Below are 26,961 nucleotides of genomic sequence, written 5' to 3' on the forward strand. Positions count from 1 at the left end.
CTAACTGGTGTGAGATGGTATCTCATTCTGGTTTTGATTTGCATTTCTCTGATGACCAGTGATGATGAGCATTTTTTCATGTGTCTGTTGGCTCATAAATGTCTTCTTTTGAGAAGTGTCTGTTCATATCCTTTGCCCACTTGTTGATGGGGTTGTTTGATTTTTTCTTGTAAATTTGTTTAAGTTCTTTGTAGATTCTGGATATTAGCCCTTTGTCAGATGGGTAGATTGCAAAAATTTTTTCCCATTCTGTAGGTTGCCTGTTCACTCTGATGGTAGTTTCTTTTGCTGTGCAGAAGCTCTTTAGTTTAATTAGATCCCATTTGTCTATTTTGGCTTTTGTTGCCATTGCTTTTGGTGTTTTAGTCATGAAGTCCTTGCCCATGCCTATGTCCTGAATGGCATTGCCTAGGCTTTCTTCTAGGGTTTTTATGGTTTCAGGTCTAACATTTAAGTCTTTAATCCATCTTGAATTGATTTTTGTATAAGGTGTAAGGAAGGGATCCAGTTTCAGCTTTTTACATATGGCTAGCCAGTTTTCCCAGCACCATTTATTAAATAGGGAATCCTTTCCCCATTGCTTGTTTTTGTCGGGTTTGTCAAAGATCAGATGGTTGTAGATGTGTGGTGTTATTTCTGAGGCCTCTGTTCTGTTCCATTGGTCTATATATCTGCTTTGGTACCAGTACCATGCTGTTTTGGTTACTGTAGCCTTGTAGTATAGTTTGAAGTCAGGTAGCGTGATGCCTCCAGCTTTGTTCTTTTGGATTAGGATTGTCTTGGTAATGCGGGCTCTTTTTTGGTTCCATATGAACTTTAAAGTAGTTTTTTTCCAATTCTGTGAAGAAAGTCGTTGGTAGCTTTATGGGGATGGCATTGAATCTATAAATTACCTTGGGCAGTATGGCCATTTTCACGATATTGATTCTTCCTATCCATGAGCATGGAATGTTCTTCCATTTGTTTGTATCCTCTTTTATTTCATTGAGCAGTGGTTTGTAGTTCTCCCTGAAGAGGTCCTTCACATCCCTTGTAAGTTTGATTCCTAGGTATTTTATTCTCTTTGTAGAAATTGTGAATGGGAGTTCACTCATGATTTGGCTGTCTGTTTGTCTGTAGGAATGCTTGTGATTTTTACACATTGATTTTGTATCCTGAGACTTTGCTGAAGTTGCTTATCAGCTTAAGGAGATTTTGGGCTGAGACGATGGGGTTTTCTAAATATACAATCATGTCATCTGCTATCTACAAGCCAGCCAGATTTAGATGTGTTACTCTAGGACACCTGAAAAAACTTATGGGCCCTTTGGGGGTGGCTGGGATGTCTAACCCCAGAGATGTGAGCGGACCCAGAGAGCAGAGCCAATGATGGGAGATTGACAAAAATACCTGCAAAGTTTCTCAGTCAGGTAGGAGTATTCGAAAACATTGTTAAGCTGTGTTTGAAAGTAAATATAGTTCTCTGGGCCAGAGGAATTGAGAAATGGAAGGAGACAGGGTGGGAAGAGACAGAAGATAAAAGTGAGAAGGAAGGAGCAGAGAAAGACATTTGGAAGGACATCAGAATGAAACAGGAAGAGAAAACCCAGGCTTTTCCTGTCTAATGGTAGATATTTGGCCCCTTTACTCACAGGTGCTAGCTATAACAAAATAGCATTTCTGCCCACCCCACCTCCAGTTTGCACAAATACACACTTCAGTGTGAAACTTACGACTTCGAATGTTTACATCAGAGCAAGAAGAAAAAACAGAAGTTATTTTTCTGCTATAAATGTAAGTTATTCCTCTTGTCCTCTTCCTTGGTTTGCAGGGCCTGTGAATAGTTAGTATAGTACTCAGCATCTGCTTCTAAGAACCACCTTGGCCAGCTCCATTAAAAATGTCATATATTAAGAGAGCTCATATAGTGCAATTGGAGCATAGTATTGTTATTTGTTTCTTAATCTAATCCACTGTCTTTACATGCTAGGAATGAGAATTAGTCAGAGTCTAATCTCTCCGGGGATGTTTTCTTTCCAGGCAAGCCTGGTTTGTCTCCAATAGAAAAATGGATGAAATCCAATCGTGGTGTGATATGACAGGAAAGGAAAGGAAAAGAGAGGCCAACAGGGTTGAGAGAGGCTCAGAGGATGCAAATGGTCATAGAATGTGGAGAAATCCTTTTTTTGTAGAATCTCCAGAAAATGGGGAGCTCCTTTCTGTTTAGAGTCGACATGACCAATCCCAATCAGTTGATGTGGCTGGGCTAAAATAAGCCTCAATGATTGCAGGGGACCCAACTGAGGAGAAAAACTGTTGAATGCAAAAAGAAGAATAAATAATGCCACGAGAAAGATCTCATCCCTGTGCGTTATTTTACTTTTTATTTTTTATTTTTTTTGACAGGCTCTCACTCTGTCACCCAGGATGGAATGCAGGGGTGCAGTCATGGCTCACTGCAGCCTCGACCTCCTGGCCTTAAGTGATCCACCCAGTTCAGCCTCCCAAGTAGCTGGGGCTACAGACACTCACTATCACGCCGGCTAATTTTTTGTATTTTTCGTAGAGGTGAGGTTTCACCATGTTGCCCAGGCTGGTCTCGAACTCTTAGGCTCAAGCACTCCTCCTGCTTCAGCTGCCCAAAGTGCTAGGATTACAGGCGTGAGCCACCATGCCCAGCCAGCTTCTTTTACTTTAAAACAATTGAATATTAGTCAGGGCATATACTCAGAATCAGAATTTCTGCATTCAGAGTCAGAATTCTTTTGACTTTTACTTTTTGCACCAAGTTATCCACTGGTCTCTTTCCCTTAGAAGCTCCACACTAAGTCCTATATATAAAGATCTAGGCTAGGTGCAGTGGCTTGCCCCTGTAATCTCAGCACTTTGGGAAGCTGAGGCAGGAGGATTGCTTAAGCCCAAGAGTTTGAGGTCAGCCTGGACAGCATAATGAGACCCTGTCTTGACAAAAAAAAAAAAAAAAAAAAAAATAGCTGAATGGATGTGGTGGTGCTCCCTTGTAGTACCAGCTACTTGGAAGGCTGAGGGAGGATGATGGCTTGAGCCCAGAAGGTTGAAGCTGCAGTGAGCCATGATCGCACCACTGCACTCCAGCCCAGGTCACAGAGTGAGACCTTGTCTCAAAAAGCAAACAAACAAAACAGATCTAGCCTGGGCAACAAAATGAGACTCCATCTCTACAAAAAAGAAAAAAATAAAATAAAAAAGTCAAGCGCTATTATAAAAAATTACCCATTCCAAAGGAGAAAACAGAAAGCTTCTCTCTGAGTCTCATGTATTCACCTGCCTTAATGACAAATTGTACCTTTGTCTACATAGAGTTCCTGCAAACACTTCTAAGCCAGAGTAAAGGAAATATCAAATATAGACAGGAATGGAATCTATAATTGTACTGTGGACTGATAGCATATCACGAGCTGTGTGGGTCACAGGCACACCATGCTGTGTATCCCTCACAGGGGAAGGAGGGCATCTGGGGATGAAATCTGAAGGAAAGAACAGATGGAGGTTGATGAAGACAAGAGATGGAGGAAGGCAGCAGGAAGTGGCCCTGAAGTTAAGGCTCTGCCACAAAGAATAGCACAAACTGGGGGAGGCTCTGGAAAATGGCTTGGATGCATGGAGATAAACTAAGAATCTGAGTATAAAATGTTCATTTTTGGAACCCCTGGTGTATATATGTAATTAGCATGCTAAGGGCCAATCTGAGGGCAAAATAGGGCCTCCTGTCTCTTATTCTTCTGTTCTTTTTGCCTCTGTTTCCTTAGAAACAGATCCATCAATATCTGAGAACCCCATCCAAGAGAGAACCGCTTTGAAGATATTCAATTCCCAAGTGTTTTGAAGGCAGATGCCAGCTATGCCAAATGAGTCCTTGAAAGACCTAAATCATTTCCTGATTTAAAGCAGTACGTAAAAAGCCTACCCATCTTTCATGGTAGGATGAGGTAAAATCAAGTGCTCAGATGATTCAAATCTTGTGACAATGAGACTGAGGTTCTGGGCTCAAACCCCTTGTGGCCTGTTTGATTCTCTCCTCCCCAGTTCCAAGTAGTAGAGACTGTGCTCCTGTCCACAAATTGGTCCTCCTGACCTAGTCGGTTATCATGCAAGAACAAGCCACAGATCATATGAGAATCTGGGCAAGGGTCACAGTCATATGGGGCTTAGTTGGTCAGGCGCTGCATTTAGACAGATCTGTGTTGAAAATTTGTCCTTCTACTCATTACTAGGGGCACCTTAATCGAATTACCCTCTAAGCCTCAGTTTCCCCCCCATGGTTAAGATAATTTAGCACATAACTACTCAATACATCATACCCGTTACTATTTTTATCATTGTTAATAATGGGTACAGATTGAGATCTAAGTGTAAATTTGGAAGCTGATCGCTACTGCCATGCTTCCCTCAAGAATTCTCAGAATGGTGGCACATGCCCGTAGTCCCAACTACTGGGGAGGCTGAGGTGGGAGTATTGCTTGAGCCTAGCAGTCTGAGACCAGCCTGGGCAACATAGCAAGACCCTATTTCTATTTTTAAAATTCTCAGAAGAGATGCAAATTCACCTGACCCAGGGACAACCTTTAATGCACCCCAAGAGGGGATGTGATTATCAATACTACTTAGTCATCTGAAGTCAGATGAAATCTATCTCCTTTCCCCAGCTGACTGCACCACTGGAACAAAGATCAAAGCTCTTGGCCTGTCGATGAGGTTGATAGCTTTATCTTCACATGTAACATGGAAGAGACAGTACCAGGTTAGGGTAGGGGACTTGTCTAAATCTAGAATGGATGTGGCCAATAGCTCTCAGAATTCTCCAGGGGTTCCCCAGCTAGCTTTCCAAAACTGCTTTCAGCATATTGATTCCTGACAGCATTGCACTTCAAGAAAAGAGCAACTACAAACTGCCAGCTTGCCCGCATCTCAAAATCAATCACACATGTAGCAGATGCTTGGGTTTCTCTCTTTCTTTTCCTCTTCCTCCCCTGCAGGAAAGTGTGTGGTTTCTAATAACACTCCTGCTATGTTGTGGCAGGACAGGATGTCAGTTGCACCTGAGGCTACAGAAGTAAAGGGTATTCAACAGAAAATTGGCCTACTTAACCCACTTGGGGTAGATTTGATTTCTGCCTTAGTATTAAAACATGAATATCTGTAATTGAAAATGGGGATATCCCTAAAGCAAACAATTATTGAGTGACTTACTTGCCAGACAGGGTACTAGCTAGTCTCCACACAAAGTACTTCACTGATTTTCACAACCACCCTCCAAGGTGGATACATGAAAGAACATATCACATATGAGGAAAAAGGCTCCGAGAGGTTAAGTCACTTGCCTCGGATTGCAAGAGTTTATCATTGGCAAGGATTTGAACCTGCACCTCTCTGATTTCAGATCCAATCTGTTCATATACTTTGTTATTCAAATATTGATTCATGAAATAAACTTGATATTTACTTTATGTAAATTTCACCCTCAGGGACTTAAAATATTTCTTGCAACATCCAACTTCTGCAAAAACAAGGGATTTGCATTTATGCATCCTAATGCTTGAAATATATGTTGTCTGTGAAATTTTAGCTATAAAACGCCTGTTTGTACATATTACCTAGCACACAGTGGCACTCCATACATGTTTATTAAAACAACAACAACAACAACAACAACAACAAAGGAGTGTGAAGAAATGCAGGCATTGGAAATGAGTCTTCCTCAGGAAGATGCTGGGTCTTCTATCTTCCATGCACCTGTGACTAGCTTAGCCTGGAATGAATAGGTTTGTGTCTGGATTCAGTGGAGCAATTCCTTCATTACTGTATCATGGCCTAGACAGAAAGGAGGAAAAATGAGCAAGGAATCCAAGATTCTAAAGCACAGCCTGAATTTGTAAGGCCAGTTTTTCACATCAACATTCCCAGTTGAAAGGAATATTAAAGCTAGAAGGGCAAGGCACGGTGGCTCACACTTGTAAACCCAGCATTTTGGGAGGCCAGGCAGGAGGATTGCGTGAGGTCAGGAGTTTGAGACCAGCCTGGTCAATATGATGAGACCCTGTCTCTTCTTACTAAAGAAAATATAAACAAAGAAAAAATCTAATAAAGCTGGAAGGGGACTTAGAGGTGAGTGACTGAAATCCTTTCATATTCTAAAAGACAAAACTGAGGCCCAAAGAGTGACTTGCTCAAGCTAGTCAGATCCAACCCAGGTGTCCTGGTCACCATTTCCCTCATGTACTTTCAACTACATGATACTGCCACCCAGCCAAGTTTTTCCAAGCTGTGTCAAGGGCAAGGCCAGCAGCCTGAGTCCTGAAGAGTTCTCTGGCTTGCCCAGTATGCCACAGCAAGTTTTTGGCTCTGCCTGAGACCATGACATTTAACCACAGACCTTTCTTGGAACCCCTGGAATAAAGACTACAGCCTGACTCCTTCATGATTTAAATAGCCAAATAATGCCAAGTTGAGTTTTTTTATGATAAGGTAAGTGGCAGTTTAGGATTACAAGTCAAGAAAACATTTATCCGATGATAGTCCATTAATAGAATTAAGGGAAGGTTTAAATTTGGAAGCCTGAGGAGTAATTTGTTAGTCTTGAACTTTGTTTCAACTTGGTTTGGGCTTTCTAGATTATAAGTAAATGTTTAATAATGTCAATATCTGTTTAAAGTTAGTTTACCTCAAACCAAAGACTTTTTTTGTGCTGTCACTCAAGTTTTTTTTTTACTATGTATTTGATTGTACATATATGTACACATATACACATATGTGTGTGTGTGTGTATATATATATATATATGGCTTCCCTGTGAAAGCATGCTTTTCTCATTACTGTCTTATTAAGATTTAATGATAGCAATCACCTTTTGAGTTGATATATCAGCAATATTGCAAAGAGCACTCATGTGTACAATATTATTTGTCCTGGGGATATCCTTGTGAAGCAAGGAGAGTTTGGGATGTGTATTTTTCTTCCAAATATGAGGAAAACGAAGCAGGAAGTGGGTTAGACAGCAAGTCAAGGACCCAAGGTTAAAACTTAGTTTGTTTCTCCTAGCATAGTGTTTTTTTCAACCATTAGGTCAGGTCTCTTATCAAGTGATACAGTGGGGAGCAAGTGAAAATTGCTGATAGAGGGATCAAGTAGGTTAGAAGTTGGAGATCCAAACAATGAAGTAAACTGTCAAACAAAAATAATCCACCAGATACTAGGGAACCATATGGAAAAGTTAGCTTGATATCTAGAGACTATGGGAGACTTACAAATAAAGTTCAAAGGTTGAAGGACAGAGTTATAGAGAGGAAATATAATTAAACCAAGAAATAAAAGGCAGGACGGTGATTCTCCACCCATCAAAGCTCTGATTAAAGAATTCTGCACAGTGGGAGAACTAAAGTTATTGTTGCCTCATGCTAGAGACTCTGAATGGAGACAGACAGTAAAGCTGCATCTATATGACTAGACTCATCTAAAATGGTTGTATGGTTTCTATGATGGGGAGAAGAGCTAGCATGTAGCAATGGACTTAGAAAAATTCAGAAATTTGGAATTGCCCTTAAAAATAAAATAGCTGGCAGGCTGGGCGCAGTGGCTCATGCCTGTAATCCCAATACTTTCGGAGGCCGAGGCGGGCATATCACCAGGTCAGGAAATCGAGACTATCCTGGCCAACATGGTGAAACCTCATCTCTAGTAAAAATACAAAAATTAGCCAGGGCTGGTGGCAGGCTCCTGTAATCCCAGCTACTCAGGAGGCTGAGGCAGGAGAATCACTTGAACCCAGGAGGCAGAGGTTGCAATGAGCCAGGATCGCGCCACTGCACTGCAGCCTGGGTGACAGTGTGAGACTCCGTCTCAAAATAAATAAATAAATAAATAAATAAATAAAATAAAAAATTAAATTAAATTAAATTAAAAAGTAAAATAGCAAGGAAAAGGAGAGCAGCTGTGCCCAGTTTGTGTTATTTTGGGGTCAGCCATGGCATTCTGGGCTCAGTTCTGATGGAGAGTACAGGGGAGTATGAGGACTTTACTGAACTTTCACAAAGTAGGGTTGCACCAGGAGTGCCCTCCCTGCCACTCACATCCCTCACCTGCCAAGTATTAATCATGCTCTTTGGGATCATTCTGAAACTGGGAGGATCAGAATGCTTCCCATGCTCCTGGAGTCTAGAGGCTGAACTTACTGCAGCACACACTTTCCTCTTATTCCGGGAAGCTGGGTTCTGTTGCTTCCCAGATTGTGTGAGGTTGATGTATTCCAAGTGTCTTGAACAATTCTGTAGACATATGCTATCGGGACCCCATTGTTAATATCAGCTGTGGGATCACCACTGGAGTTATGGTGCCAGGGGTGGAGAAGGGCTTCTTGGCAACAGCAGTTCCCAGCTCTGCAATTAAAGACCTGAGCTTTGTCCTGAGTCTGATTGGTTTAGCATCTTCTACGTTCTTAGCATTCATTTCCTGACATAAGAAGTGATCTGATGAGCCTCACAGACAGAATGCTGAGCAAAATAAGCCAGACACAATGAATTAAATGCTGCACAATTCCATTTATATGGCATTCAAGAGTAAGCAAAGTGAATCTATGGTGATAAAAATCAGAACAATGGTTACCTCTGGGGGTAGGGATTGACAGGGAGGTGGACATGAAGATCTGGGTGGTGATTACAGTGGTGTATACATTTGTCAAACTCATGGAGCTGTACACTTACAACTAATAATGCATCTTAGTGTATGTAAATTGAACCTCAAGAAAAAAGAGAAATAAATTAGGCCAAGCACAGTGGCTCACACCTGTAATCCCAGCACTGTGGGAGGCCAAGGCGAGTGGGTGGCTTGAGCTCAGGAGTTCAAGACCAGCCTGGGCAACATGGTGAAATCCCATCTCTATTAAAAAAAAAAAAATACAAAAATTAGCTGGGCGTGGTGGCACAAGCCTGTAGTTCCAGCTACTTGGGAGGATGGCTTGAGCCAGGAAGGTGGAGGTTGCAGTGAGCTGAGATTGCGCCACACCACTGCACTCCAGCCTGGGAGACAGACCCAGACCCTGTCTGATAAATAAATAAATAAGTAAATAAATAAAAAAGAAAGAAAGAAAGAAATTGACAGCAGTGATGTCTTAATGGACAGTCAGCTCATCTACCAAGAACAGTATTGTGTATGGGTTCGGGTTACTGGCTTTGGAGCTAGCAGATCTGGGATAAAATCCCAGCTTTGGCACATACAAGCAGTATGACTTAAGCATACATTTTCACATCCATAAAATGGGGATTAAAACAATAGTACCTATTGTTCCAGGCTGTTTGTCATAAGGCTTAAATGAGATACTGTATGCAAAGCACTCAACCATTTAATGGTGTTTGCTCACCCCTAGTTAGATTTTCTTGCTTTATTGACTAGACCCATGGTAGTTTCCAATCTTAGTTTAAAAAAAAATATCCATACTGGCTGGGTGCGGTGGCTCACGCCTGTAATCCCAACACTTTGGGAGGCTGAGGTGGGCGGATCACCTGAGGTCAGGAGTTCGAGACCAACCTAACATGGTGAAACCCCATCTCTACTAGAAAATACAAAAATCAGCTGGGTGTAGTGGTGGGTGTCTGTAATCCCAGCTACTCAGGAGGCTGAGGCAGGAGAATCGCTTGAACCCAGGAGATGGAGGTTGCAGTGAGCCAAGATCGTGCCACTGCACTCCAGCCTGGGTGACAGAGCGAGACTCTGTCTCCAAAAAAAAAAAAAAATTCATACTAAGACTCTACTCCCAAAGCTTCTGATTGTATTGGCCTGGAGTGGGGCCTCCAAAATCAGTATTTTTAAAAAACTGGCCAAATGACTCTAAAACAGCAGTCCCCAACCTTTTTGGCACCAGGGACTGGTTTTGTGGAAGACAATTTTTCCAAGGACTGGTTGTGGGGGAGCAGGGTGAGGGGGCGTGGTTTCAGTATGTTTCAAGAAGGTTACATTTATTGTGCACTTTATTTCTATTATTATTACACTGTAATAAATAATGAAACAGTTTATACAACTCACCATAATATAGAATCAGTGGGAGCCCTGAGCTTGTTTTCCTGCAACTAGATGGTCCCATCTGGGGGTGATGGGAGACAGTGACAGATCATCAGGCATTAGATTCTCATAAGGAGTGCGCAACCTAGATCCATCACATGCGCAGTTCACAGTAGGGTTCATGCTCCTATGAGAATCTAATGCTGCCACTGATCTGACAGGAGGCGGATCTCAGGCAGTAATGTGAGTGATGGGGAGCTGCTGTAAATACAGAAGAAGTTTCGCTTGCTTGCCCACCACGCGTCTCCTGCTGTGCTGCCCAGTTCCTAACAGGCCACAGACTGATATGGGTGTGTAGTCCAGGGGTTGGAGACCCCTGCTCTAAAGTGCTGGAGCCAGAGCTAACATCCAGTAGGTTAGATTTATTACATCCTCAATCAAACGTTGCCTCTTCCTCTATGAACATGTTCCTGGCAATTCCTGCTCCTGGTGTTTTCCCTCTTTTCTGAACTTTTTTTTTTTTAATTGAGGCATTACTGACATACAGTCAAATGTACAACTCTAAAGTGTGCACTCTGTGTAGGTTTACATATGTATACATCCATGTAACATCACCCAGATCAAGACACAGAGCATTGCTAGCATTCCAGGAGGCTTCCTCCTTTTCCCTTCCTGTCAGTATCTCTAGGGTATCTGCCATGCTGACCTTTCTCTCCATAGATGGCTTTACTTGGTGTTGAACTATGCCTGAATTCTTCTCACTTTCCTTGTTAGTAAAACTCACTTGACACATACAAGACTTGTTCTTGTGGTAGCAGCTCATATTTGCCTGGCTTGTGTTTATACTTCCCTTATTTATTGTTTCCTAACCTCCCTTGTTTGTGAGTATCTCCCTAGCTGAATTTTAAGCTCCTTGAGAGCGGACATTGCTCACAGGCAATAGAGCATTCCTATGAACATAATAGAGACTCAGAAAATACTTACAGAATGAATGCTGGTGTCGAATGTTTTGCATGGTGGCAGAAGCAGTAAGCAGACCGTCAAATTAAGACAAAGACTTCTCTCTTCATCCCCCATACATATGCAGTTTATTTTTACTGCGAACACTTCATATAATGTTGGGAGTGTGCATTGTTTTTGCTTGTGAAAGATCATGTATGCATTCGACTCTCAGGTTCCATTGTGGACAGAGTGGTAGGAGTTGATTCAAAGAATAAAGTGCAGGAGGAGAAAAGGTAAGATGATGAAGTCAAAGAGAACGAGCTTGCTCTGGCTCCTACTGTTGAAAGATCACTGGACTGGGTGTTAGAACATCAAGTTCTAGTCCTCACTCTGCCACGAACTTGTGTGACCTTAGGCAAGTCACTTCACTTTTCTGAACCTCAGTTTGTCTGTGGTACAACAGAGGTTATAATTTCTGACACTTCCCTCCACAGTAGGTCAGCTGTGTTCATAGCTGGGAGGCACTTTGGCCAAAAGAATTTAGAGCATTGTCTCCCCAGGCTCATATCTCCAAGTCAGGTAGGTAGATTATCTTTCTGCTTTAAGATTCAAACCAGACTGGGATAAAAAGGTGGAAAGGTTGAGTTCGTAGAATCATAGAAGATTAATGCCAGCAGGTATTTTAGAGACCATTCTAGTCCAACCCTCTCATTTTGCTTCTGAGTACACAGATGCACAGAGAGATGATTTTCCCCAAGGTTTCACTGAACCAAGCCTGGATTCTGGGCTCCGTTTTCACTGTTGTGCTTCAAGGATCTACTTAAAAAGCAAAGTTGATTTGCTCTTGTTACTGGTTGGAGACAAGAAAGCTCTGGCCTGTGTCCCAGCAAAGATATGATCAGGACTTTTGCCTGCAGCTTTTGCAGTTCTAAATTCAACATACCATTTCAGCTCAATTATTACCTGCCTTTTACTTATGGGGACAACAATCTCCTAGTGCTTATTTAGTGCCTACTAGGAGTTTGCCACTCTGCTAGGTGCTGTGGGTGGGGTTTAGAAAAGATTAAGATCCATTCCCAGCTCTCAAAGAGCCTGGTGTGGGAGACAAGAGTCACAATGAGAGAACAATGGAAGGCAGTATGTGATTCAGAATAAAATGAGTAGTGCAGGCAATAAATGCTGTACAAGTTCAGAGGAGGGAGAGAGCTCCGGGAGCTGAGGGAGGGGGATTGGAAGGAGTGAAATTTTACGTGGGCTTTGAAGGATGGTAGGATTGTTTATGCAGAAGTGGGGGAGGGCACTGAATTTGAGGTTGTGTGTGCGTGCACGTGCTTGGGTGTGTGTACACATGCAAATGCAGGGATGGGTAATAATAGGGAGCACTTAGTGAACCCTCTCTATGCACCAGACACTACCTTATGGTCCCCAACATTCAGCTCATTTGACTGTGCATAACCTCATCAATTTGATAATAGTATCTTTCAATTAATAGATGAGGCAATTGAGGCACAGGGAGGTTGAGTAAATTGTCCAAGGTGACACAGCAAGTAAATAATATAAATGGGGTTAGATTCGAATCCATATCCTAAAAACACTTTGTTATTCTACTTGTAAACCCAGAATAAAATTTTAAGCCCCCTAAATGACTGAACAGACACACCCCCCAACACACACCCCCTACCTTGGCTAAGAGGACCTGGAAAGAAAACTTGAAAAACTAGCTCAGGCTGGGCAGATGCAGTGGCTCATGCCTGTAATCCCAGCAGTTTGGGAGGCTGAGGCGGGCAGATTACCTGAGGTCAGGAGTTCAAGACCAGCCTGGCCAAAATGTGAAACCCAGTCTCTACTAAAAATACAAAAATTGGCAAGGCATGGTGGCACATGCCAGTAATCCCACCTACTCAGGAGGCTGAGGCAGGAGAATCACTTGAACCTTGGAGGCAGAGGTTGCAGTGAGCCAAGATTGCACCACTGCACTCCTGTCTAGCTAGGGGATAGAGTGAGACTCTGTCTCATGGAGGTTGGACGTTTTTTTTTTTTTTTTTTTTTGCTTAATGGGTATAGGAATTCTATTTGGGGTGATGAAAACTTTCAGAAACAGAGTAGTGATGGTTGCACATTGTGAATGTGATTAAAGTCATTAAATTGTACAATTAAAAATCGTTAAAACAACTAGGCGCAGTGGTTCACGCTTGTAATCCCAGCACTTTGGGAGGACGAGGTGGGTGGATCACTTCAGGCCAGGAGTTCGAGACCAGCCTGGCCAACATGGTGAAACACTGTTTCTACTGAAAATTCAAAAACTAGCTGGACATTGTGCATGCCTGTAATCCCAGCTACTTGGGAGGCTGAGACAGGAGAATTGCTTGAACCCAGGAGGCAGAGGTTGCAGTGAGCCGAGATGGCACCACTGCACTTCAGCCTAAGTAATAGAGCGAGACTCCATTTCAAAAAAAAAAAAAGAAAAGAAAAAATAGTTAAAATGACAAATTTTATATTTTACCACAATAAAAAATCATTAGAAACCTTGACAGAAACCATCACAGAATTTCCCATGTTCAAAAAACCTCGAGGACATTCTTCATTATACCCCCTCTCTTTGGAGTTTATGCACAATTGATCAGCATTCACATTAAAATAGAGATCATAAGACTGACAAAACAGACTCTTCGTGACAATAAAATACCAAATTCTAACCTGACCCTGGTATAGCACCACATGACAGAAAGCAGGCCCTGAAGGAAATCAAAGTATTTTACCCCAAAATACATTTCTTTGACATATTTTGAAATGGCCTTGCAAAGCTATCTCTTGTGGAGAAAATCTACATTCTGTAGAGAATCTCCTTCCCTTTCCAGGTCCTTTCATGATCCAGGAGAGATTTAACTAAGAGTCAGACACGTTTTTAGGTCCAATAAGAGATTTTACATCTATTCTCTCTGAAGGTTGCTACCTGTAGGCTTCATCTACATAGCAAGAATCTTGGCTTCCACAATACCCCTTATCTTAAGCATTTCTTTCTGCTGACTTCAACTCTTTTACTTTAAATAAAGCTTAACTTTTTCAACCAATTGCTAGTCAGAAGTCTTTGAATCCACCTATGACTGTGAGCTTCCCCCAACCACCTGAGATGTCCCACCTTTCCAGGCTGAAACCAATGTATACCTTACATGTATTGATTTATATCTTTGCTGTAACTCCTGTCTCTCTAAAATGTATAAAACCAAGCTGTAACCCGACCACCTCAGGCACAGGATCTCAGGACCTTCTGAGGCTGTGTCACATGTCATGGTCCTCACATTTGGTGCAGAATAAATCTCCTCAAATATTTTACAGAGTTTGGCTTTTTTCTTCAACATGCCTGTGAAAAAGAAAACTGGCCTGGCTACAGTCATTATTAACCATAGTCATTGTTGCAAACTCAGGACAGTCTAGGCCAAATTCTCAACAGAAGTTCAGCATGGAAATTGGAGGGATTACTGAAGCCATTGGCTAAGTGCTATATCCTCATTCTTGCTTCCTTGAAGATAGCAACTTGAGGTCTCGGGATGCTGTATTCCATTGCTAGGTGCTCCACAGCTTTGTCCTTAATGTTTCTCGGTTATGTTGCTGAGGATTTAACAAAACACTTAAGGAGAATGAACTAGTGAGCCTCTGAATCAAGCCTTGTTTGTTGTTGTTTATTAATTGGCACTCGTATTACTGGAAAGGGGTCTGGATGCAGACCCCAAGAGAGAGTTCTTGGACCTCGAGCAAGAATTCGGGGCAAGAAAGAATTCGGAGTAAAGTCAAAGCAAGTCTATTAAGAAAGTAAAGGAATAAAGAATGGCTACTCCATAGGCAGAGTAGCAGCTTGGGCTGCTCAACTGATAATTCTTATGGTTATTTCTTGATTATATGCTAAACAAGGGGTGGATTATTCATGAGTTTTCCGGGAAAGGGGTGGGCAATTCTAGGAACTGAGGGTTCCTCCCCCTTTCAGACCATATACGGTAACTTCTGGACGCTGGTAGGAGTGACTTTTAGCATGCTAATGCGTTATAATTTGCATATAATGAGCAGTGGGGACGACCAGAGGTAACTTTCATCACCTTTTTGGTTTTAGTGGGGTTTGGCCGGCTTCTTTATTGCATCCTGTTTTATCAGCAAGGTCTTTGTGACCTATAATCTTGTGCCGACCTCCTATCTCATCCCGTGACTTGGAATGCCTAACTTCTTGGGAATGCAGCTCAGTAGGTCTCAGCCTCAGCCTCATTTTATCCAGCCCCTGTTCAAGATGGAGTCGCTCTGGTTCTAACGCCTCTGACACTTGGAGAACATCAGGCCTATGGTAGATGTTGTACAAAACTTGGAGTCAGACAAGGCTACCTGGCTGTACTTGTTCGGAAAACCAGACTTGGAAAAAACGGGAGGGCGATGGCCTGATAATACAGTAGATTGCATTTTATGTTTTGAGCCTGGCTTGCAGCCAACATCCAAAAGTGTTTCCTAGGCAAGGTGCCTAACTGTGTTTTTCTGGATATTCTTCTAACTCATCGTGAGTCTTCAATAAATATTAAATCAACATGAGGAAGGTCCTGAGAAGGTCCTTTTACTGTCCCTTGTCTCAAGAAAAGCAAACAGCCGATCGGTAAAAAGCAGCAGGTAAGAAGAGGGAATTTTATTTCCGTCAGTTGCCCTTATCCAGGTTTTGGGCTTAGAGCTGCTCCTCCACACTCATATAGTCCTGGCTGGCTTTTCCACGCGTAGGTTAGGAAGTAACTGCTCTCGGGAGGGGGAAGGGGGGAAGAGGGGGAGGGAAAGAGGTCACGAGAAGCCTCCCTTCCTCCCACTGGCCTACCATTGAAGGCCTGTCAGGAGAAAGGGGAGAAGTGGGGTGGGGAGAAGTGGGGGAGGGAGAGGGTGTGGCAGGGGTGGTCTGTGTGGCAAGAGGTAGAGAGAAAATACTGGATCAGAGCAGGAGGTGGAGGAGCAGGGAAATGAAGCCCCTGTCCTAGGCACTTAAGTGTGGAGTGGGGCTGTGGCTAGAAAGGGGAGAGAAGATGCCTTTCTGGTCTTGCATGAGTCGTGGCAGAAAGGAGGAATCGCGAAGAGGAGCCGGCCATACCCAGCACACACCCCAAAGCCAAGCTGCTCATTACTAGAAAGGCTTATTCGCTGCACAAGAAGTTAGTGCGGGCCAGCTAAGTGCCTACTACGTGTCCAGTATAGAAAGAAGTGCCCTGGAGAACCAGGTCGCGGGAGGCGGAGCCAGTCAACAGGGCTTCACCGAGGGGGCGAATTCTGTTCACGGTTGTGAAGGAGGGTGGCTGTGCACGCGTGCAGGCTCCGAGTGCAGAAGACGAGGCAGGCCAGGGAGGAGGCGGAAGGAGGCGGAGCCTGAGCCGGAGGAGGGAGGAGGAGGGAGAGCCGAAGCTGCGGAGGGTGGGAGGTGTGAATGGTGGACGGGTGAGGGGAGTACCAGAGGCAGAAAAGGGAAGGAGGCGAGGAGGAGTAGTCGTGGCCCGAGGGCGTGTGGTGGGGCCAGAGCTGAACTGGACGGGAGGAGGGAGGCAGTGGCGGTGGCAGCGGAGAGGGGGAGGAGAGAGGGAGGGGAAGAAGGAGGAAGCGAGCGCGGCTGCTGCAGGGGGAGGAAGACGGGGAGGAGGAGCCGTGCGCCGCGGCGGCGGCCGCCAGGGGAACCGAGCGCCCGGCGCCGAGAGCGCGGGAGCGGAGCAGTAGCCGGATCCGGGGCCGCGGGCCGAGCTGCCGGTGAGTGAAGCCCCGAGGGGCGCGGCGGCCGGTCCCCGGGGCCGGGCGGGAGGTGCGGGAGGTTGCGGCGCCGGGGAGGAGGGAGGGGGCCGGCTTTAGTCCAGGGGCCAGCTTTAGTCCAGCTCCCGGCTGGCCCGGCCTCCCGCCCTCCCTCTGGCTTCCTCCCTCCGCTGCTTGCGCGAGGGGGGCAGGTCCCGGGCGGGCCGCTGGCTGGGGGTGGTGCTGCCGGGAGGGCGGGCGTCTGGGGCCGGAGGGTGGAGCTGGGGGCTCGGGGGTGTACCCGGGGGCGGGAGGCTGGACCAGGACGGCTCTAAATTGGCTGGAGGGGCCCGTCGGCGGCGAAGTTGCTAGCTGGGGGCAGAGACGGCCACGCGGTTGCAGGAGTAAGAGATCCCTCTGTGGCGAGTGCGTGAGACGAGGAGTCCGGCGTCCCTGCCATCCCCGTCGCCCTCCCCGCCTGCCCGGCCCCGCTAGCTCCTCTCCTTGCCTCCGCGTGTCCCCTAGCTCTGACCCCTTTTGGCTCCCGGTTCGCTGCCGCAGCACTGCCGGGTCTCCTTGGCCCCCGCCCTGACCCTCTCGGCCTCCGGCTTCCCCTGACCCCTGCTTGCTTCGCCACTGCCCCGTTCCCGTTTTCTTCCCTCGCTAGTTACCCCTCCCGCTTCCTAATTCCCGGTGCAATTGCCTCTTTGAGACCTTTTTTTTTTTCCTCTCCTTCCTTTTAGATTGGCCAACGGCTCCTTTCAACCCTGCCTCGTTGGTGGCCACTGGAGAAGCGCGGGGGGCTCCCCCAGACAGCCGTGGGGACAAGTTAGAGCCAGCACTTTACCCCGGGCCTTGCGTGTAGCTTCCCCTCCCCTACTCTCGGTGTCCTGGTGTCTGGAGGGGGGTTGTGGGGGTGTGCCCGCCTTACATGGTCCACCACCCGGGCAACCCTCTGGGCTTGTGTTCCATCTCACTCTTGCTTCCTGTACTGTGGTCAAGGGGAACCACTTTGCATCATGTCCCGGTATAGCTACCAGAGTCTCCTGGACTGGCTCTATGGGGGCGTGGACCCCAGTTTTGCAGGCAATGGGGGCCCCGACTGTGCTGCCTTCCTCTCTTGGCAGCAGCGGCTGCTGGAAAGTGTGGTGGTCCTGACCCTGGCTCTGTTGGAGATCCTGGTGGCCCTGCGGCACATCCTGAGGCAGACGAAGGAGGACGGTAGGGGTAGCCCTGGCAGCCAGCCAGAGCAGGTGACCCAGCGGCCAGAGGAAGGCAAGGAGAGCCTGAGCAAGAATCTGCTCTTAGTAGCCCTGTGCCTGACCTTCGGGGTGGAGGTGGGCTTTAAGTTCGCCACCAAGACCGTCATCTACCTGCTCAACCCCTGTCACCTGGTCACCATGATGCATGTGAGTCTGTTGACTTTTTCCTGGGCAGCCTAAGTGATAAGAGTCATTTATGTGCTCAGGACACTCCATAGTGTACAGCACCTCATCCCGGCGGGCAGTGGGACCCTTAAAAATGATTTTCCAACGAGTGGCTGCCTTTCTGCCGATTTCAGGTTTGGCTTTCTTTCACCTTTGCACAATGCGTCAGCCCCACAGTGGAGGTGAGGAACCTTGTGCCTGAACCCTAGGAACGACTGGCACTCACCCTGGCTGCCCCTCCCTTCCAGCCCAGCCCTGCCGTGCCCTGGCCTTTCACAAGCAGGAAGTCCAGTCCCAGCCAGGTGCCCTTTCTGAATCACATCAGTGGACCATGACCCAGCTCCCTTACCTTCTGTGGTAGTTAATTTCCCAGGGGCCTGGTGACACTCTTTCCTGGAGGTGGTCGCATAAACTTTCTCATCTACACTGTGGTACTTTGGGGAAATACTTTTACAGGTTTCTCTTAATGACTCTTTCATTTGGGAGTGTATGCTCTTAGAGTGAGGTCTGCCTTTGCATTTTGAGGCATTGGAGCAGCACCAAGCTCCTACTAAGTGAGTTCTGAAGCAGGTCCCCAGGCTGACATGTGAACTTTGGGCTGGTGATCACTGTGGTGAGAGGGTATTTCTTTTTTTGCGAACCTCTCCATCCTATTACTGTCATTCTGTCTCCTGTGGTCATAGTCCAAGGGTGCTTAGGAAGCTGATTTCTTTACCTCCTCGACTTCCACCCATTAGCGGTGCTAAGGAAAACAAATGGGATTGAAAAGGCAAGTTGCCAGATACATAAAAATAATCTGGGTGAGGACCAAGAGTGAGACTGTCTGTACTCAGCCTGTGTGGAGAGATGTTCTAAAGCTATAAAATCATGGAGGAGGAGGAAGAGGAGACTGGGAGAGCAATCAGTCTTTTTTAGATTTCAGGCTATGGAAAACCCGGTGTGTTTTATTCAGGGGCAGTTTTGAAACCTGTCATTAGCATCTTTACTGCCTTTATGTTTGTAGAAGGTTATTCTTTGGAGACTTGTGACAGCCTAGCGTGGGGCAGGAGGTTGAGATTATTGTCTCCATTTTACAGGCCTGGAGGGGTTTAGGAATGGCAGGTCATTTGCTTGCAGCCAAAAGATGAATTAGTGCCTGGGTTGGAAAGCAAACTCATCCACCTTGAGGTTGCAAGCTGTCAACCCCAAAGTGAGGGTGGCGGTGGGTGGTGGGGCAGTCCTGTGGGAAGACTCAGGCAGATGAGCACCACACTCTCTACCCATGGCTTGGATACTAGGAACTCATTTGATTGCAGGCTTCTGGATGTGGTGAATGACCCCAGCCCCTTCCCTTCTTGCGGATATGGTAAGAAGGTATGGATAACTTTGGAATAAAGCGGCTGTTTTTGATTGGATGGCTGTAAGCATCGGGGCTGGAGTGGGCAGCATTTTTTAAGAGAGGGCTTCTTGGGAAGTGATGCCATTCACAGGAAGTCTAGGGCTGTCCCAGCTAGACCTTCTGTGTAAATTTGAGCCAGTCTTCTTTCTTTCTTTTTTTATGAATGGGCTTTTTGTTAATGATAGGAAACAACGCATCTCAGCCGATGCTGTGTGAGGCTGTCGGGACAGGAGTGCTTTTTTAGGATGGCAGGTGGTAAGGGTCAAAGGGTGCATCTTCTACAAAGTGGTCTTGAGGCCTCTGGCAATCACATATCTAGAAGGTCAACAAAGGACTAAATTCAGCCTGACTGGAGCTGCGGCTGATGTGATGACGTCAAGACTGGCAACACCATGGTTTTTAGAAGCAAGATTTTTAGAGGCTCTTAGAAGACTCTGGAGACCTAGTGCTGGCATTAATTCATTGTGTGACTTTGGAGAAAGTACTCTTCCTGGGCCTCAGTTTGCCTACCTGTGAAATGAGGCAGAGTTGCCCTCCTAGCTCTTGACAGTCTATGTGATTCTTGTCTCCATAAGTCGTAGATGGGTATGCAACAGAGAGCTATTCTGAAATGCTTTTGACCTCCTATGTGGAAAAAAAGGAAGCTAGTTTCTTCTCTGTGGAAGTTGGGTGGCCAGTCCCCATTCATTGTTTTCTCTCTGTGTCTCCCCAGGGCCATGCTTGGGAACACATGCAGAGGCTGATGGCACTTTAGGACTCTGAAGCCTTAGGATGGGGGCATGGAACAGAGCCATGCCGAGGAGTTCTTGAGCCCCATCAGAATTATGCTTCTTTGCCCTTTTCCCCTAAATCACTGCTTTGTATCATTTAAATAGTAACCCCTGGCGTACCAGGAGACCTAGCCTCTGATTAATCAACTTTCTATACCCTCCATATGGCTTTTCCTGGGAAGCAGGAATGTATGGATTTTTAAAAGTTGATGAGTCCTAAAAAAAAAAAATTAACAGCAGATGGTTGGAAATAATTTTCTGACTTGGTTGCAGCAATGACCAATGATAGTATGTATACCCAGAATACCATAATACCTTGCATTTATCTAGCACTTAACTGTTTATAAGGTACTTTCATATACGTTGTTACTTTTAGCTTAGGCCTGGAGAAAGGGATGTTAAAATGTTTCCTGCCACAGTGTATATTCCAAAGACGAGATACTATGTACAAAGAAATGTTTGGCAAGTGAACTAGCTGAATTAGGCTATGTTGTAGTGGCAAATTCTGTGGAATTTAGAAGTCCTAACAAGGAAAGAGAGATATTAGCTGAAGTGAAAGGGATAGCTTAGCAGAGACATGTCTGATATGTGTCTCTCAACAGGATGACTCAGTTTTGGCTTTATAAAAAGGCCTTCTTCCTCAGAGAGTCAGTGTAAGTTTGTAACAAGGGAGGTATTGCTTTAGGCCAGGAAATAGATAAGTTGGAGGGAAATTGGTTAGTCTCCCCATCTCTCATTTTTCAGTCTGCAAAATATTCATTCCCAAGGCCTTGTTACACAGGCTGTCATCATAGCCATGCTGCCTTTGGGTGACTGCCAACTTTAGTAGCATAAGGAAGGGCAGTACTTGTGTCCAAGTTCTGTTATTGATTAATATTCGTCCTGTCAGATTTCTTTTTGGCCTTGTCTGATTTCTCAAATGTGTCCTGGGACTGTAGACTGATACAGGCATGTATGGTTGACCTAGCACTATCTCACAGCTAAGCCTCCAGCCAGAGATACTTGAGTGTTCTCAAGATCAGCAAGCACCAAGGTTACCACATGGTTGCTAAACCCCTTACTAAATATCAGTGGTGTCTATCAATTATACCAGTAAGTATTTCTTCAAGCATGGCTAGTCCCTTTTTGCTTATGATTTTGGCATGTATGGGTGATAGGGAGTGAATTTATGGAGTGACTGTACTGTTTACCAAAAATCACCCAGTAAGTTAGTGGCACAGGTGGCTATAGAACTGAGCTGCCACAGTGGGAATCTGGGCTAGGAAGAGATTCTCATAGCTATTTAAGTCTTAAAAATCTACAGTTTCTCAACAGAAGGGTTAAAATGCTAGATAGTTTGACTGATTGTTGTAAAGACTGGTGGTCTTAATTTAGTGGCCCTTTACCCTCCTTGAGTCCAGTTATATTGTCTTTGTCTTAGAAACTTAAGAAAAAGATCCCATTTGGGATGTCTTGTTTAATTGTCCAATTCCTGTTGGTTCTCTATGTGTCTGTGCCAACATCTCCTGATTAGGCACAGAACTTGGTGGAGTGCAGCATATGCAGTTTAACCCTCTATGTCTATGCGCATAAGGCAGGCTGTATCCAGGCTGGACATTTGGCAAAGAATAATTGGTGCTGTTGACCCCTTAGTCCCAAGCTGTTGGTTTTTAGTGAGTAACACTGAATCCCATCCTTTTTTAGAGTTGCTGTAGCTATTTGATTTTTTGTCTTCTTTACAATATATTAGAAATCTAACTTCAACCAAATATGGCTTACCCGCTTTTGGTTCACTGTTTGATTTTCTTACTTCCTCTCTCCTTGCTAAAAGTGTAGAATGACACACACTCAGAAAGTCCTGAGCTTTTTGTGAAACCCTTTGCAGCTCACTGAATACACACTGTTGCATTCCAGTTGTTATGTGATGAATTTGTTTTAGAGAAAACCTGATGGATTTGAGAAACTTGGCTTTCTGTTTTCCCCCTTGACTTCAGACCAGACACACCTCCTCATTCTCCATCTGTTGTCTGGAGCACTGATTATCATCCTGCTTGGAATTGACGTTGGTGGGTAATGGGTACAATAAGGGATCCAGCCATCTGCTGACAGCTTATCAGATGGACTGCGTCCTGTGTCATCAGTCCAGGGGGATACAAGGGGATGATGTTTATATGGGCTTCACTAGTGAGGCATGACATTCCTTTTTAGTTTATTTCTCCCCCCAGGGAAATTTGCAGAGAATTTTTCCATCTTTCGTTGTTACAGTCATTGGGGGCGTCCATATAAAGAGAGGTGTTGTGGATCGGTGAATTAAACAACCCACAGACAGCCCCAGGATTTAAAATTATGATGCTAGTTTTGCTCATGGCTTGCTACAGGAACCTCAGCAAACTATTTAACCTTTTCCTATCTCAGTCTTCTCTGTGAAACGGGCCACATGGAAATGAAGCATTTGAATTCTCTGAATAATTATGTGGTCACTTAAGCAGAGAAGCTGGGCAAAACTGGTCAAAGATGGCAGATGACCAATATAGTTTTAACTTCAGACTCAGAAACCGACAAAGCTCAACTCCTTATACCTTTCTTGATAGCTTCTAGAAGGCATTCCTCTAATCATTTTTGTTACTTTTCTCTGGATCCTTGCCTGTGTCTGGATACCTTTCTGATGCATGGCATGTAAAACTGGACACTGTAACTCTTACCAGAGGTCCAGCCCACACCAAGCAGAGAGGAAATATTTTTTTTCCCAGTCTTTTCATGCCTTGCACCTGTTAATACAACTCAGCTTGCTTTTAAATAACAGTATGTTGCTGGCCCCTACTCAGTGGATGATCCACAAGCTCACAGAATTTTTCTTTCTTTGCCACAGATGTGCCACCTTCTTTTCAGTCTTTGTGGGACTTGTTTTTAGTTTCCTCCCCCTCTGTAAATACTCCCCTGAAGATTCTCCTCTACGAAACCTTTCCATAGGAGCCTGACCTGACTCCAGTAACACTTTTTGTCCTTTCCCAGCCATCTGAATACACGTCAGAATGTTGGGCTCTTTAATGAATACCTTTGTATGCATGTAGGTAATCCTGTGTTTGGCCAGATCTTTTTTTTTTTTGCATGTTTCTTTAATGTTTCTCCACCATTAGTGGGAACACTTTTTTAAAGTAAAGAAATAGTGGGTTTTTCCTTTGTAACTCCTTGCAGAGCTGAATATAATCCTGTATATGCACATTAATTGTTTAATGTGTACCTGGATAATGGTGACTGACTGATTGATGGAACTGACTTTTTGCTTTCCTTTTTTCTCTCTCCACTGGTGGCCCTATGTTCCTATTAAGAGAATCTTCCAGCCAGGCACGGTGGCACACGCCTGTAATCCTAGCACTTTGGGAGGCCGAGGCAGGCAGATCACGAGGTCAGGAGATTGAGACCATCTTGGCTAACACGGTGAAACCCTCTCTCTACCAAAAATACAAAAAATTAGCCAGGCGTGGTAGCACGCGCCTGTAGTCCCAGCTACTTGGGAGGCTGAGGCAGGAGAATTGCTTGAACCCAGGAGGCAGAGGTTGCAGTGAGCCGAGATCGCGCCACTGCACTCCAGCCTGGGCGACAGAGTGAGACTGTCTCAAAAAAAAAAAAAAAAAAAAAAAAATTATTTCTGCCTGTTTTTTGAAATAGCCACAGGAGTGAGGCAATCTCAGCTCCTGCTTACACATCTTTTTGTAGAATTTCCATCACAAAGAGCTGGTTATTAGAATCTCTACTCTTGGCCCAAAGTGTCTGTTTGCTTTTCTCCCAATCAGGAAATTACACTGTTGGATCTTGATCTTAATCTCTTGGACATGCCAACTTTCTTGCTTCTTAATATCATATAAATAAAAAATGTTATTAAGCCAGAGACTCACTTTTCCTTTTTCTCCCCTCTTCTCTTTTTCATTGGATACCTCATTGTTATGCCTCATTGAAATGAAGAGCCAGGTTTCTCTGCTTCTCCTGGTCTTTCATATATTTTGTTAAATTGAGAATGTCTTGTCTCAGGTGCTCCTCTCCTGCCAGTAACTGGCTGAGTGAATGCGAAGAGACTCTGGATGTGGAGAGCGGTGATTGTCAAACTTTATTTGTAAAAGAGTCTCTTGGAAGCTTGTTATAATGCGGATACCTTGTTCTCTACACAGTGATTCTGAGCAGGTCTAGGGTGAGGATGGGAATCTGCATTTATACTAGCTCTTGGGTGATTCTAATGCTGGTCAACCTTGGACCCCACTTTTAGAGACATTATCTAGTGGCTGAAGTAATTAGGTGGGAAGTTGGTTTCAGTGCCCATCCTAATTGAGCATGAGTCTGGGTGATCTGTGGGCAAGGCATTAAGTGTTCTGGCACCACCTCAATACCTGTTAAATAGTGTGATTCAGATTAGAGGATAAGGGCCCCAAGTTATTGTGAAGAGGGTTTTAAGGTAGCTACAGAGTTCCAGTGGCTTGTTTGGTGACTGTTAGTTATGTCAATGGAGTATTTCAACCAGGCCACCTTTATTACCTTCCAGGGATATATGGAATATATCCCTCCAGTCCTTCTATATCCCCCCACCTTCCAGTCTCTAAGATCTGCAGGGACTAACAAGAGGGAATATTGACACATGGTTTGTTGCATGCTAACTCTCTGTTTGCAGGACTCTTGTTTTAAATGTTCGTGGGAGTTTTTCTTGGGTTCACTCAACAGATACTTATCGAATGCCTATTGTGTGCCAAACATTGGTGCCAGGCATTGGAGATTCAAAGAGCAATAAGAAGCAGTCATTGCTGATGTACTTTCAAAAACAAAACCAAAAAAAAAAAGAAGTAGCCTTTGTCTTCATTTTGCTCACAGTTTTGATGAGAAGGACAAGGAAATAGATGAACTAAATTACAACATTACATGTATAGTAACAGATTTGAACAAAGCATAGAGGACGGGGGTCTTTTTTTTCCCTAATGCAATTAAGGAAAGCTTCCTAGAAGAGGTGGCATTTGAGCTGGCTCATGTTAGCTCCATGAAAGCAAGGACCCTTGGTTTTTGTTCTCTTAGTGCCTAGAACAGGGACTGGCTCTAGCAGGTGCTCAATAAATGTACTTGAATGCGTAGGAATTCATTGGGTGATGGAGGAAGGAAAGCAATTCTAGGCATAAGAAACAATAAGTGCAAAGGCTATGTGCTATCTCCCCATTTCTCCTATTTAATATCTGTTCACTTACCCAGGGTTCAAGTAGACAGGAAGAAGATGGATGTGGAGAGCAGTGATTATCAAACTTTATTTGTGAAAGAATCCCTTGGAAGCTTGTTATAATGTAGATGTCTAGCTCTCTTCACAGCAATTCTGAGCAGGTCTAGGATGAGGATGGGAATCTGCATTTATAACAAACTCCCAGATGATTCTAATGCCTGTGAGCCTTTGACCTCAATTTGAGAGCTCCTACCATAAGTTCACAGAGTTGCTTCCTCCTTCACAGAAAAGTGTCTCAACTGTAACCTGGAATTATTTGCTTATTATTATCAGGGGTAGATGTCTTACTTCTCCCTTGGCCAACTAAGTGAAACTCTAGGAATGCTCTGTCATTTCTAGGCTGTTGATAAGCGAACTGCAGATGCCCTTGAATCCTCGATAGGGGATGAGATAGAAAATTGTGTTCTCTGTGCTGTCCCAAGGAGGGCCCACACTGTCAACAACAGAGGCACAGAACATTGGGGTAAGTGAACAGACATTAAATGTGAGAAATGAGATAGCAGGCATCCCACCTGCAACCAGTAGATGCTTTTTAGTGGCTTGTGGATAGTTGCTGCTCTAAAGTCCACAGCAGCACTAATGAAATGTGGTGCCATCTTTCTACCTTTCTTTTTCATATCTCTTCTTTCCTGTTTCCAAGTCTGTCCACCTGATCCACCCCACACAAGCTTGCCTTCTTCCAGAGTACTGCAAGCTCCAAAACAATCCTTTCTATAATTCAAAATGCCCATCTCATCAGAGGAGATGATAGCCATGGGGGATTAGGAAGAAAGCAGTTTTATTTCAGAGGTTCATACTGAAATGTGAGTGGACAGACTTCACTGGGCATCAGGGAGAGGATGAGTTTTAAAAAAGGGCCTTGTTACCCTAACATTATATCTAATTGGTAGACTGTGTCTAGTGTTTTTACGCAGATGTCATTTCTCATGTCCCTTGCTCAGGTTTTGGCCTCTTCTCTCCCCCTAAAGCCCCTGATCAGGAGAACCGGAGTTATCTATGCCTTGCCACCCTACATGCTGACCCCCAGGGTTTCATATTAATGTAAATCTCCCTCCACAGTGCTTGGATGCAGCAGTTAATCTGAAGGCCTGGGGAGGACCCCTCTTCTGGGCACCAGTCAGTCCTCTGTGTTTACTCAGCTCTTTCCTGGCTACACAGGGCATGCTTGTACATCTGTCAGTTCATGGGCATCAAGGCACTTGGACCTGTTACCAGCATGAGATCCTGAAGGGAAGGGTTTGGGGGATCTCTTGATTGGTTTTGGTTCCTGTCTAGTAGCTGCTGGAGGAAATGGCAGAGGGAGGAAGGATAATATGAGTTTTATTCTGAGCTGGGTGGTGTTGAGGGAAGGGAATGGATTGCAGGAGCCAGGAGGTCAGACAGGATTGGCCTGTTTGGCGAAAACATTGCAAGCTCTGCCCTGTGGCCATGTGTTTAGGTGGGTAGGAGAGGGAGGAGTGAGATCATCTGGAGGGG

General features: G+C 44.8%; 1 protein-coding gene across 9 annotated transcripts in view; it reads left to right on the forward strand.

The window, feature by feature from the left end:
- Positions 1 to 16,496: 16,496 nt before the first annotated feature.
- Positions 16,497 to 26,961, forward strand: part of TMEM164 (transmembrane protein 164) — a 188,397-nt gene continuing 177,932 nt past the window's right edge. Inside the window, exons 1-3 of one of the 9 annotated variants that reach the window (XM_024240851.3) lie at positions 16,497 to 16,701; positions 17,424 to 17,508; positions 17,808 to 18,089. In XM_024240851.3, the coding sequence (XP_024096619.1) occupies positions 18,081 to 18,089 (9 nt within the window). In that variant the 5' untranslated portion in view covers positions 16,497 to 16,701; positions 17,424 to 17,508; positions 17,808 to 18,080. Of the gene's footprint in view, positions 16,702 to 16,987; positions 17,107 to 17,423; positions 18,090 to 26,961 lie in introns of those variants that run through there. The other 8 variants (XM_024240853.3, XM_063721228.1, XM_024240849.3 and 5 more) reach the window with 8 other exon arrangements.

Source organism: Pongo abelii, chromosome X (genome assembly GCF_028885655.2).
Source record: "Pongo abelii isolate AG06213 chromosome X, NHGRI_mPonAbe1-v2.0_pri, whole genome shotgun sequence".
NCBI lineage: Eukaryota > Metazoa > Chordata > Mammalia > Primates > Hominidae > Pongo > Pongo abelii.